This window comes from Mustela erminea, chromosome 2, assembly GCF_009829155.1.
Source record: "Mustela erminea isolate mMusErm1 chromosome 2, mMusErm1.Pri, whole genome shotgun sequence".
Lineage (NCBI taxonomy): Eukaryota > Metazoa > Chordata > Mammalia > Carnivora > Mustelidae > Mustela > Mustela erminea.
The window spans coordinates 76,455,509-76,470,020 of record NC_045615.1 but is presented as its reverse complement, the minus strand read 5'-3'; the positions used below and the strand labels follow the sequence as shown (position 1 = coordinate 76,470,020).

General features: G+C 37.1%; 1 protein-coding gene across 1 annotated transcript in view; it reads left to right on the top strand.

Annotated features, from left to right (window-relative positions):
* The window catches only part of PRDM5 (PR/SET domain 5), a 225,296-nt gene extending 211,404 nt beyond the window's left edge, over positions 1–13,892 (top strand). The window contains exons 15-16 of the mRNA XM_032333306.1: positions 1,772–1,876; positions 12,507–13,892. Coding sequence (XP_032189197.1) covers positions 1,772–1,876; positions 12,507–12,671 — 270 coding nt within the window. The 3' untranslated portion in view covers positions 12,672–13,892. The remainder of the gene's footprint in view (positions 1–1,771; positions 1,877–12,506) is intronic.
* Positions 13,893–14,512: the final 620 nt, after the last annotated feature.

Here is a 14,512-nt window from a genome sequence, read left to right as displayed (position 1 = left end):
GAAGCAAACACAAATGCTCTCTGGAGGGACTTACCCTCAACCTAGGGGTCACAGAATTTTAACAGATAAAGACCACCAGACATGAGCCCATGATTCCAAATTCCAAAAACACCCAAGGAAACAAGAGCCGTGAGCAGGAGACAGGAGAAACCACAAATAGCAGAATTAAATTTCCAAAAGACTTAAGATAATGATTTATCAGATGAGGCAAATTATACAAATGTCTAGAATATTTTGAAATAGACATAAGCAAACATGAGTAAAAAATAAGATTTTGTCAAAAATTAAACATAATTGAAAAGAATCAAATAATTTACAAAAGTTTAAAATATAAGTTAAAAACTCAAATGAAACTATTAATAAGTTATTCATACCTGAAGATAATTGATCAACTAAATCTAAGGAAATTACATATGGCACAATACAAAGAGATGAAATGGTTAAGGGACATGAAAAATAGAGTCTGTTATTCATCTAATTGGATTTCTAGACTTTCATTTAATAGAAAATGAGAAATAAAGTCATTTTCAATCCAATAAAAACAGAATTTACCATCATCAGATCCTCTCAAAGTCAGATAAGAACGGATGAGAAGTGAAGAAATTGTTAAGCATATATAAATCTAAACCACATTGATATGTAAAGTAATAATGATTCTGTATCGGGGTTAAAAATCAAGACACAAATAAAATACTGCTACATGTAACATGAAAGACAGGAGCATTCTTCAGGACTTGTTATTCAGTAGGATAAATTTTAAATTGTGTTAAATGTATATGGTAGAATTGTTAAGGATAACCACTAAGAGAAATAGTGCACGTAACTTCTCCGATAATACAAGGGGGAAAATCATCAATCTAAAACATGTAAGAAAATATAGGGGAATCCTGAGATTAAGAGTCTTTTATGGTTTATCTCCCTCTCTGGTTTTGTCTTGTTTCGTTTTTCCCTCCTTTTCCCTATGATCCTCTGTCTTGTTTCTCAAATTCCTGATATCCGTGAGATCATGTGATAATTGTCTTTTCTCTTATTGACTGATTTCACTTACCATAATGTCCTCTAGTTCCATCTGCATCATTGCAAATGGCAAGATTTCATTTTTTGATGAAAAATCAAAAATATATATATAAATATCAAAAATATATATATCAAAAATATAATATATATAAATATATATTTTTTATATATATAAATATATACATATATATAAATATATACATATATATATATATATATATATATATATATATATACACATATATATCTCACATCTTCTTAAACTTACCCCTAAAATCTGATGACAGTGTTATCCTGAAGGTTTCATTCCCGGGAATGCCTCTGAGATAGTGAACAATTTGCACCGTCTAGTTTAGGGGTCGCAAACTCTCTTGGTCCATGACGCCCTTAGTATCTCAGTGAAATTTTGCGGCCCACCAAACCAGAAGAAAACCTAAGAGTTCAGTTGTTTTAGTAGTTAGATCATGTCAACCATTGAGAACCCAGCCTTGCAAAGGTATGATGTAATTAAAAGAAATGTCCTACAGTCTCATGCTGGAACTGTGAACTGCCATGAGCAAGTACTTCGGTTTGTCCAGCAGAGGTGGAGCAGTGCTGTTCCTCACAAGCATTTAAAATAACTCATGATACCCCTCTGGATTTGCTGTGGCACCCTACAGAACTAGATAAAATACCACCCCACTGCCAGTTTACCTTAGTAGGGAAGGCTCTAAGTTCACTCAGATTCATGGTGATCTCTTTCCATTGACTGCAGGAGAAGCCATACAAGTGCTCAGAGTGCAGCAAAGCCTTCAGCCAGAAGCGAGGCCTGGATGAGCACAAGAGGACGCACACTGGAGAAAAGCCTTTTCAGTGTGACGTGAGTTTGTTTTCTCTCTTCTTTCCCCAGTGTCCTCCAGTAACAGATGTGCTGGAAGAGTGCGTGTGTGTGTGTCTGCGCATGATGTGTGTATGTATGAGTGTGTGTGTGTGTGTATGTTTTGCAGGCTGGTCTTTCTGTTGAGATCTTGCGCTGCTGGTATGTTTTGATTGTATGATCCATGTAACCACTATGGGGTCGTTTTGTTCATCCTAGTCTGCGGGCAGCAAATAAACTCTGATTTTCTTTAAGGCATGCTTGCATTCTTTTTTAATGCAATTGAGTTGTTCTTTCAAGAAATAAGTGTGTGATGATTCAAGGCAGCTTTCATGTGTCTACCCAGAGCTTTGATAGGTTCATGATACTTAAATCAGAGATTCAACTTGTTATAGATACTATTTATTTCATTACAGCCTAACCATCAATTTCTAAAACATGAACAAACTCCTTTGTTTCAATAATATTGCTAATTGTTTAGATTTTCTGCTAATGACATTTGAATTGAAATGAAATTATAAACACAGTTGTTTACACAATTTATGAAAGGAAAAATACTACCACCGTCAGCAAAATGAATCTGAGTGTTGTTAACTAATTAAGGGAAAATATTGGTTTCTCAATAAACAGTGTCACAATTCTGTATAAGATTGACAACCGACAGAAGATTGACAAAGGCTTTAGGGAAAACACTTGGATGCTTATTTATAACACAAAAATAGCAAGAAAGCATTAATGTACCTCAGTAGAAGAAGGAACATTAAAGTTGTAGTGTGTGAAATTGCACAGTAGAGAATTCTCTTTAAATGTGGAGGGAAACTCAAGGACTTCGTCCCATTGGCATATCCCAACAGATCAAGTATGGTGTAAGCAGTCCACATGAATGGAAACTCACAAACGCAAGATGTTTTCCTTGTCCATCCATGAAACTTTGGTGGTAAGGTTAAGGCAACAATGTTACTCCCGTTGGGCCTACTCATAAAAATAGCTCTATGAACAGTGAACTTCTTTAAGGCAAGAAGTACTTGCAAAGAAGGAAATGTACACATGTAGCTCTATCCTGAACCAGACGTACAGCCCCAGCTTTATAATTTGAATTGGTTTAATTCATTAGTGCTTTTATTGGAAACATTTTCATATAGGCAAAACCTGTTTAGATTACTTAATTCTACAGCTATACAAATAACTGATGGGGCATAGAAATTAAATATTAACTATATACAGACACTTTCCTACCATCACATTCAACTCAACTTTCATTTTATGCTCAATATTTTTGTCAACTACTTCCTAAGGTAAATGGGACCATGATGTTACTTAAAAAAAAAACAAAAAACACTGTAATGTTACAAGCATTATTTTTTTCAATTTACTTCTATCTCATCTATTTCTATCCTTTTTTCAAAAGTCTCTGGTTCTTATTTGTGGCTCAAACTGGTCCACCGAATAGAGATTGAGGGCCTCCAGAACCTCCCTGAAATGCAGCCTGCTCAGTAGAGGCTGTCTTTGTTCCAAAAGCTTACCCTCTTAACCTACTCATTTTGGATAGAAGTCATCCTTTCTCACCCATTCCCCGTCTGTCTTTTTCCTAATTAACACTCAAATCTATTACTTCCTCTCAGTTTCCAGTCCCACTAGCAGTGCATAGCCTGCACCCTCCCTGTGTTCTCCACCCAGCCAACGTAATGTTTTTAAATCGAGATAAAATTCACATAACATAAAATCAATAATTTTAAAGTGAACAACTCATTGGCATTGAGTACATTGACAATGTTGTGCCACCATCACCCCTATCTCGTGCCAAGGCATCAATGTCCCCAAATAAAATTCCCTAGCCACTAAGGAGATATTCCCTACTCTCCACAGACCCTGACAAATACCAATCTTCTTTCATTTCAATAGATGACCTGTTATGGATATTTCATGTAAGTGAATCATATAGGATGTGACCTTGGTGATTGACTTCTTTTACTTAACATAATGTTTTCAGGGTTTATCTACTTTGTAGCTTGTAACAGTACATCACTCCGTGAATGATATTCCATTGTATGTATATACCACAATTTCTTTATTCATAATTGATGCACATTTGGGTTGTTTCTCCCTTTTGGCTGTTGTGAATTGCTCTGAGACGAACATGTGCCTACAGGTATTTTAAGTACCTGTTTTAAATCCTCTGGGCCATATACCTAGGAGTAGAATTGCTGTGTCAAAAGGTGATTCTGTTCGATTTTTCAAGGAACTTCTGTATTGTTTTTCATAGTAGCTACGCCATTTTATATTCCCATTAGCAATGCCTGAGAATACCAGTTTTTCCACGTCTTTGTCAACGCTTGTAATTTTCTGTTTTTTTAAATTATAGTCTCCTTAGGGCATGTGAAGTGATATCTCATTGTGGCTTTGATTTAAAGTTCCTAAAGGATTAATAATATTGAGCATCTTTCTATATACTTGTTTGTTGGCATTTGTATCTTCTCTGGAGAAAGATCTATTCAAGTCTTCCCATTTTAAAATTTTGTTACTTGTCTTTTTGTTGCTGAGTGTAAGTGTTCTTTGCATTTTCTAGATAAGTTATCTTTCACTTTTTTAATAATATCCTTTGATGCACAAAACTTTTCAATGTTGGGGGTGCCTAGCTGGCTCAGTTGGTAGAGCGTGCAACTCTTTATCTGGCGTTTTTTTTTTTTTTTTTAAAGATTTTATTCATTATTTGACACAGAGAGAGATCACGGGTAGGCAGAGAGGCAGGCGGTGGGGTGGGGAAGCAGGCCCCCTGCTGAGCAGAGAGCCCGATGCAGGGCTCGATCCCAGGACTCTGGGATCATGACCCGAGCCAAAGGCAGAGGCCCAACCCACTGATCCACTCAGGTGCCCCTATCTGGCAGTTTTAAGTTTGAGCCCTACGTTAGATGCAGAGATCACTTTAAAAAAAAATAAAATCTTAAAGAAAATTTTTTCAATGTTGAAATCCAATTTATTTGGTTTTTTGGTTTTTTTTTCCTTTTTCTCAACAAGCTTTTGGTGACTAAGATTAAGACTTGTCAATTTTAAGGTCATGAAGAGTTACTCTTCTGTTTCTTTCTAAGTTTGATAGTTTAACTCTTACATTTAGGTTTTTGATCTGTTTGCTTTTTGAATGTAGTGTGAAGTAGGGGTCCATTCTTTTGCATTAGTTTCTAGTTTTTCATCATTCAATGTGATGTTAGCTGTGAATTTTTTATAAATGCCCTTTACTATGTTGAAGAAGCTCTCTTCTTTCCTAGTTTTCAATATTTTTATCAAGACAGGATGTTGGATTTTGTGAAAGGCTTTCCTTCATCAACGGAGATGATAATTTTTTTAATCTTTTGTATTGTTAAAGTGGTGTATTACATTGTTTGATTTTCTTATGTTGATCAATTGTTGCAGTCTGGATAAGTCTGTTTGGTCATGACTTTGAATATGACCTGTTAGAGTTTTTGGTTTTTAGTTTTTTGTTTGTTTGAAGATTTTGCATCTATATTCAAAAGGGATATTGGCCTATAGTTTTCTTTTCTTGTAATATTTTTGCCTGGCTGTGGTATTAAGGTAATGCTGGCCTCACAGAATAAATTAGGAAGTATTCCCTCTTCTTTGTTATTTGGGAGAATTTGAGGGGATTATTGTTAATCCATCTTTATATTTTTGGTGGAATTTATCTGTGAAACTCTCTGGTTCTAGACTTTTCTTTTGGGAAGTTTTTTTCTTGTTGGGTGGGTTGGTTGTTTTTTTGTTTGTTTGTTTGCTTGTTTATTTGTTTTTTTATACAATCTTTTTACTTGTTACTGGTCTCTGGAGTTTTTCTGTTTCTGGAATCAGTTTTGATTATTTGTGTTCTTCTAGGAACTTGTTCATTTTGATGAAGTTCTAGAACCTAGGAGAGGTTCGGTGGCCTGAGGTCTGGAGCCGATGACCAAGAAAGAATTCTTGAGACATCTTTGGTGCAAAATGGTGGTTTATTAAAGCACGGGGACAGGACCCGTGGGCAGGAAGAGCTGCGGCTGCCCCGGGTTGTGAGGGATGGCAGGTTATGTACCCTGCGGTTGGGGGAAGGTGAGGGGAAGGGAGGTTTCAGTGGAGTTTTCATATACTAAAGAGGGCCTACAAGGTGCCAGGATGTCTCAGCCCTGCCGGAGGCCTTGCCCTTGCGGCTGGATCAATGTTGTCTTTAGACCAGCCATTAAATTAAAATAGTTGGGAGACTTTTTGGTGGGGTGTCACAATCCTGCTATCAATTGTCTTTGTTAGTGAGATTTAAGACATTTGTAAGCCAAGGGAGACTCCTGTCTTGCAGGATTGTGAGCTCTGCAAGTTAACTATTTGCTTATTGTTCATGGCAGTCAGGGCTGCCTGAGGAATGCTACACATATGACAGAGGGGAAGTGGATAGAGTGGGGAGGTACAAGGCGCCAGCTTTTGCTTTGTCTTCAGCCAGCCTCATGCTCCCTCATCAATTGCATCTAACTTGTTGGCATACAGTTCATAGTATTCTCTTAAAATCCTTTTTATGTCCCAGTGTGATTGTCTCAAAATAAACCTAATCATGTGCTTTTTTGTGACAGTGTCTCACAACCCATAGGGTAAAATCCACCTTCTTACTTGACTGAAAATTTATTCTGGTTTTTGTCAATTCTTATTGATGAGGGAGCAGGAGGCTGACTGAAGACAAAGCAAAAGCTGGCACCTTGCACCTCCTTTCCATCCGCTCCCCCTCAGTAATATGTGTAGCATTCCTCAGGCACCTCTGACCGCCATAAGAAACAAATAGTTAACTTGCAGAGATCACAATCCTGCAAGACAGGAGTCTCCCTTGGTTTACAAATGCCCTAGAGATCTACAAACAAAGAAGTTACCTTATCAATAGCACAATTTCCAGAGGCAAATATCTCAGTTCCTCAAGCCCTTAGGTCTCCCTCCCCACCATAAACAAAACTGAAGGAGGCTGAGGTAGAAGGAAATGTAAATATAGTTAAATCTCTTCTAAACCTAAACCTCACTAACAAAGACGCTTGATAGCAGGATTGTGGTATCCCACCAAAAATCTCCCAACTATCTTGATGTTAATGACTGGCCTAAAGACAACATTGATCAAGCCTGGTAGACCTCCCATGTCCTGGCACCTTGTAGGCCCTCTTTAGCATAAGAAAACTCCGTTGAAACCTTCCTTCCCCTCACCTTCCCCCAACCGCAGGGTACATAACCTGCCATCCCTCACAACCTGGGGCAGCTGCATCTCCGCCTGTCCATGGGTCCTGTCCCCCTGCTTTAATAAACCACCTTTTTGCACCAGAGACGTCTTAAGAATTTTTTCAGAGCCGTCGGCTCCGAACCTCATCCCACCGAACCTGACCTAGGTTCTGGGACTTCATCATTATTACTAAAATTTTAATAATCTCTTATCTGTCAGTAGTCTGCATTTTATTTGTATGAACTCTGAGTCTTCTGAAGCAGTGAGGCTGTTCTGCATCTCTGTCCCTTGTCCCATGTGGTATCCTGCACCACTTCCTCCTCCTGGAAAGTCCTCTTTATTTTTTGTTCACACTTTCTGATTAGGATTTACAAACAAACACAAAAAACACACACATGTAGGAAATTTGAGTGGCATTTGAGTAAAACTGTAAAGAAAAAAGCTGATTTATGTTGACCTCAGTTCTTTATAATATTGCTCAAATGCCGCTTCACTCATCAACACTGGCCCCTTAGATGCCATGTCATGGTATCTAAGGGGCTTAGATTCCATGTCGTGCAGCAACCCCAATGTGCCACAGGTATTGAGCTTCTAGTATCTTTGCTACTATCCCTAGGGTGAGGACTTCCAAATCTCTCTTTCTCCTGCCTGGGTTTCTCTTCTGAACTCTAGGCAGATACTTTGAAGCTGCCTGGAAGACATCTCCTATATTTCAGACTGAAATCAGTATCTCCCCAGCCTTCTCAGCTACTCAACATGTTCTCTTTACCTGTACATCTTTCTGAGGGTCCCACCATCTCCATTTAACCCAAACCAAAGCTCTGAGGCTTGTGCCAGACATTTTTTCCCTAAGCTGTGACCAATAGCATCATCTAGTTGAGCTTCTATTATGAGAAAGACACAGTGATCTAGTTTATATATATTCTTACTGATCTGCCCTGTACCCCAGAAGTATCCAGGTGTTATTTCCACCTCTGCGAAACAAATGAGGCTCACTGAAGTTGAGTGACCTACCTCTTCCCTACCACTTATAACTGACCAAGTCAGGATTCTAGGGCCCAAACCCAACTAGCTCTCACATTCAGTCCCGGCAACTCCTGACAATCTTTCCTTCTATATATTTTTCAAACTTATTATCTTCGTTAAATTTTCATTGCCACTTTCACTCCTCTTTTTCTCACCTCTGACCTCCAATCCACTAGCAAATCCAATTGGCTGTACATTTAAAATAAGTTGAGGATCGGAACACTTTTGACATCTCCCCAGCTACATCTTAGTCTCCTACAGTAATGCAGTTGTTTCTTAATTTATCTGTCTTTGATCTTTGCTCCTCCCAGTCTGTCCTAAGCTTGCCACACAGAGTGATCTTTCTAGAACCTGATTCACATTTTATATATTTTAGATATAGATTGCATATGTATTATATTTCACTCCTTTGCTCAAACCCTCCAATGACTGTCCTTCCCATTTAGAGTGAAAACCGAAGTTCTACCACGGTCTGAAAGTCCCTACAGACCTGCACCCCCACCTTTCTGCCCCTACCCCTCTGACTTCACCACCACCATCCACCTCACTCTGGCCACATCACTTCCTTGCTGTTTTTCAGACACACTAAGTATATTTCAATGAAGTGGGCCCCTTTCTTTCTTTCTTTCTTTCTTTCTGGCTCCTTCCCTGGACTGGGATACCCTTCTTGGGTACCTTTATAACCTTCTCCTGTACTTATTTCAATTCTCTGCTAAAATTCTTCTCTTCCTAATTTCCATTACTTTCTTAACCCTTACACCATATTCTTCTTCACCTTCATGACACTTACATCTACCTGAAATATTATATGTTTGTTGGTTTAATTTTTTATCATCTATTATGTAAGTTCTATGACAAAAGAGCTTTTTTCTTTCTTGTTCATTGTCATGTCCCCAGTCCTAGAACATTGCCTGGCATATAAAGAAATGTTTAGTGAATATTTTTAAAAGCATGAATCAATGAAACAGTAAGTGCTATCTTAGTTGATATCCAAGTAATTTCTGGCTTAGAGTAGAATCATAGTACTGGCCGTGCTAACTCCAGTGTCATACTCTGAGCTTAGTACTAAATGATATTTTCGTTTTAGTCTCCATTCAGAATCCTTTAATGAATCCCCACAACTTGGAGAAGATCTTTCCAGTGTCTTATTATGATTACCAAGATCTCCAGAGTTTGGCTCCAGCCTTCAACTCTAACTTCTTTTTCAGGTTTTTTCTCTTACTTATTTATGTCAATGTGTTGCTCCAATAATCTATTTCTTCAGCCTTAGTGTAATGTTTTCACCTCTGCACCTAGGCCTTGCTTCTTATACCCCTGTACCTTTGCATGTTCTCTTCCTTCTCCCTGGGATATCATTCCCTACCTTACAACATGACAACATCCATACATCCAGGAAGACTTGATTATCCTATCTTCTGTTCCTTCTCCTAGTGATATGTTCATGGCATCAAAAAATGTTCTCTTTAAGACTATGGATTCCACAGGGCAGGACAGAGTACTCTCTGTCATTCTGTTTCTAACTGAAGTGGCAGGGAACATTTATGTTATTGATAAACGTTAACTGAAGATGTTTGTATAGAATTCTAATATTATCTCTCAAGGTACTTTGATAAATGTGTTGTTTCACTTCATTTGAAAACAAAATCAGTTTATTGCCAGTCTAGAGAAAGAAAAAACATTTTCCTATTCTTTGAAAGGTGAATTAATACTAATTTGGAGTAGGTGGATGGGTTGGCTAAGAACTTAAAGTGGAAATAAAGAAAAGGAAGCATTCCTGTTGCACTATTTGAATTCTTTCATGCTTTCCCATAATTTTAAAATGACCATGAATGTCCTTGCATTTGATTTATACAGAACATCAGTTTGAAGTCTCTTAGTTGATGAAAACATAGCTTTTAATGTGTAGGTAGTCACTTTCACAACTGTGACATCAGCTACTCTCTGCTGATACTTAATCCTCTACCTGGCCCTCATTCAAAAATCCATTGGGTTGTTCTCATCACAGCTCCTGTGTGGAGCTTCTAGGATTCCTTAATTCAGAGCCATTATCAATGACTTCAGGATCTTGCTCAATTTCCTTTCCATTTCTTCAGCTTGCTGCTATTGTAATTTTCCTATGGTGACCATGTAAGTGAACTTGACTTATATCCCTCACAATACACTGGTGGGCTGAACTGAGAACCTCCTTTATTTTTTCAAAGAGGTTTTTATTTTTTAAAAATGGTGTCAGCCAGGCAAATGGAAAAAGTACAGTCAGCTCACATATCTTTGTTTGAAGTTCGAGCCTTTAATAATAGTCTGTCCTTGGGGTTGTAAAAACTCTGAACCCAGACTGCGTGGGTTTAAATCCTGGAAACCACTTCCTAGTTCTGTGACCTTAGGTAACCAGCTTGAGACACTGAAGTGACTGTGTCAGTTTCCTTCTGTAAAATGAGGTTCATAGTACTAATATCTGCCTAAAAGGGTGAGGTGAGGCTATCACAATTTAGTGTTTATAAATTGCAAAGAGTGGTTCCTGGCACATAATGAAAGCTGATGTTAGCCCTTCAGCCTAGTCTCTGTGCCAAACATTGAACTGAGACAGTGAACTAGACACTATGTCCCCTCTGCTCACAGAACTCACATTTCTGTGGGGTATAGACATTGAACAAATAAACCTGAATAAATACCTAATTGCATTCTGTGATAAAGACTGAGAACAATTTTAAAAAGGAGAAGGCGGGCGCCTGGGTGGCTCAGTGGGTTAAAGCCTTTGCCTTCGGCTCAGGTCATGATCTCAGGGTACTGGGATCAAGCCCCATATTGGGCTCTCTGCTCGGCAGGGAGCCTGCTTCCTCTTCTCTCTCTGCCTGCCTCTCTGCCTCCTTGTGATCTGTCTGTCAAATAAATAAATAAAATCTTTTGAAAATAAATAAATAAATAGGTAAATAAAAAGAAGGGTGAGGCATAAAAGAATATTTAAGGAAGAATTCTCTGAGAAAGTAACTCTAAGTAACCTAAAAGATAAGAAGGAGTCAGCCACAGGGAAGAGAACATTCCAGGCTCAGGAACAGTATAAATCATGGCCTGTAGGAAGGAACTGAGTCTGGGTATTGGGTAAGAAGGCATGTGGAGCTGGAGCATCATGGGAAAGAAGGGATGCAAGTGAAGTTGAAGAGCAAATTGATGTGCCTTTTCACCATGGTAAGGAATTTATTTTGAATCTACTTTCAGTGGGAAGCCAGTGAGGAATTTTGTTCATTAATTGTTCATTACATGGGGCTTAGAGAAGGAACCAGGGAAATAGAAAATAGAGGATACATTATAATTCTGTGTTATTTATGATAACAAATTTTGATTATACTTGTAAGGCCGTTTGAAAACTTGGAGTTTCTTTTACTTGAAAATAATCTCTATAGTTACCTTCTTCGATCTCTGGAATTATTCCACAGCCTTTGATGTGCTTACATTGCTCATAAGACTTTTACCTATCTATCTAACATCTTGTCTACCTTTCTTTTTTTAAGTCAATAAATATTTATGGAATGACTGCTCTTACCCTAATGTTTCTTAGACCAGTAAGGAGGCGATTAAAAAAAAAAAAATCAGTAATAAGTAATTACATTCAGGGTAAGTGTTAAAAGGGAAAAGTAAAAACTACTATGAAAGCAATTAACAGAGGACTTCTGGCAGACAGATCATATAGGCTTCCCTGAGGAATCAGTAAAAGGAAGCTGCCTCAGGAGAAGTGAGAAAGTACTGACGCAGGAAGACCTTACATCTTCTGTGGTAATTTAATATTTTTATTGGAATGTTAATGTCTGTTGGGCCAGGTGTCAATGTGGCAGAGCTTATATGAAGTAAACATGTTAGATGACTTAGTTAAATGAGTGTATGTAATAAGAAATCAAGAATTAGAGTTGTGGGTAAAAAACTTCCAGTTAGGGTGCTTAAAACAATGTTAACCTTTTACTTCATAAATGGGACGAAATCGAAGGGATCACTGGTAAGACATGTCTTGTGCTATTTACATCATATGGAGCGATGCCCTGTGGGCCATTAGCCTTTTTGTTTAACATGTTTAATATGAAATCGTCAATACACTCCAAGAAGAAAAACATTGTTCCTAAGGAGTTATATTTCTAGACATATTTAAATACAGTAGCAGAGGGGGAGGGAGGGTGACTAGGGTATAAAGGACACACACATTAAATGCAAACAGCTTTTGGGAACTATAATTAATTTTCTTTACCCGTTAGTTGGGATGTTAAATTCTATTTATTTCAAGCAATTTTTGTTTTTGTGCCCGTCAGTACATACTTGATAATAGGACGATGCATAATGTACATTGTATAAATGATAAATTGGCATATCTTCAGGTTTTTCAGCATAATATGATTGGTATCTTTGGGTCTTTTCTAGGTTTGTGACTTGGCTTTTAGCCTAAAGAAAATGCTGATCCGACACAAGATGACTCACAATCCCAATCGTCCACTGGCAGAATGCCAGTTTTGTCATAAGAAGTTTACAAGGAATGACTACCTCAAAGTGCACATGGACAATATCCACGGTGAAGTTGACAGCTAATGGTAGCTGTAAAGGAATTAAACCATTTAGAAGGGCTCCTAATATGAAACCCAGATTTCTGTCACCTGATTAGCATAGCAGAAGTAGCTTAAAGTAATTCACTGGTCTCATAGTTCTTATTTGCCTACCTTTAGAGTTTGTAGATGCTTACGAAAAAAAGAAAGAAAAGGGGAAGAAAGGAAGAAAGAAATAAAGAACGAATATCCTACTTCTGCCAAAAAATGGTACAAGTTTGTAGTCTTGCAAAATGCTACTTGTGCTCTATTTTATAAAATGGAAAAGGGAGTCGTGGCTTTCCTTCTGGGCCACCTCTCTGTAATGAACACACTTAACACACTTTTTATTGGGCCTTTTTATTTTATTGTCATCTTTGTGTGTGCACGCACTGGTTATTACAACTGGCTACTACTGATTTAGCCAGAAAGAAATTAATATACCAAAATATTTCATTGCAGATGAGGATAAGGTCAAGAGTTTTTAAAGCATCAAGCATGATAACATGATAAAACTTGCTATTTTGTGAAACAGACCAAAAGTTGATCTTATTTATAGCTCCCTATAATAGGTCAGTTTAAAATAAAGAGATATTTAAGAACTAAAGCATCTATTGAATTATTTTCATTTTAGACTACTCTAACATTATTTCCTCTAATCAGTTAGATACAGACATTCATGGTCTGTAGTACTTTCATAAGATCTGTACAAGACCGTACATTTAAATATATATCAAACTGATCCTCCTGAGTTTATACCAGTTATCTTTAGAAATTTACAATATACAAAGCTATGTAACTAAAAATTGAAACAAAGTAGGTTCTCAGTATTTGTTGACTGACAGTGTCAGCCCATAGTGGCATTACAGTATTAGTTATGATGAACCTAACCCTTTACCTTCTCATTCAGAACATGTTGGTGCGGATATAATAGAGTCCCCAGAGCATTAACATTCTGTTTTGCAAAAGACATTTTCCAGAATCTTGGCAGTATGTGATTCTGAAACACTCTTGAATTACCCACAGTTGTCCTATATAATTAGGAATCCAGAATAAAAAATACAGATCTGGCAACTGTTATGGTTGAAATTATCACTGATGCATAAGGGAAATTGAAGCAAGAAGCTTAATCTCTTCCTTTAGGTTATATTTCAATAACATACTTGAAAGCAATATACAATGAGCAACTTGTTTTGAGAGAAGGTTTGATAAAATGTAATAGTGATGTCAAAATAGCATGAAGGGATACAAAAACCAGAAGAAAATAAAAATGAAGTCCAACTCATGAATTTTTCTACTTAATACTCAGTCAAAAATAGGAAGTATAGTTTTAAGGGAATTGGTTCTAATGTTTTAAGGCTAGGTTATTTGAAGACACATTTCTTTGAAGTCAGGAATCTTGTTTTAGAATTATATTTTTGCTCAATTCAGTTTTAAAGAGAAACATAAAGATTCAGTATAGAGATTTAAACTCTAAAAATACTAAATTTGAAATTCAAGGGGGAAAACTTTTAAAAAATATAAATCTCAGATTATAATTTAGAAGATATCTAAGTATGGTTGTATGTAGCATTTTTTATCTGAAAATTATAGATTATATTTTATAAAAATAGATTTTGGTCTTGTTTCTCACTATGTCATTTGTTTCAACAGTATATTTTTAGATCTAAGATGTTTTCAATTTAACATGACAGTGTGCTTAATATCATTTGAATATAAAAGGACAGCTGTAAAATTGGGTAGTGTGTATTATTTAAGCACATTCCTTCCTTTGGATGCTACCTCCTGTGTATGGGAAGCTTCATATCCCGATTATGTGATGAATGTGAAACTTGAAAAGAAGCCAAA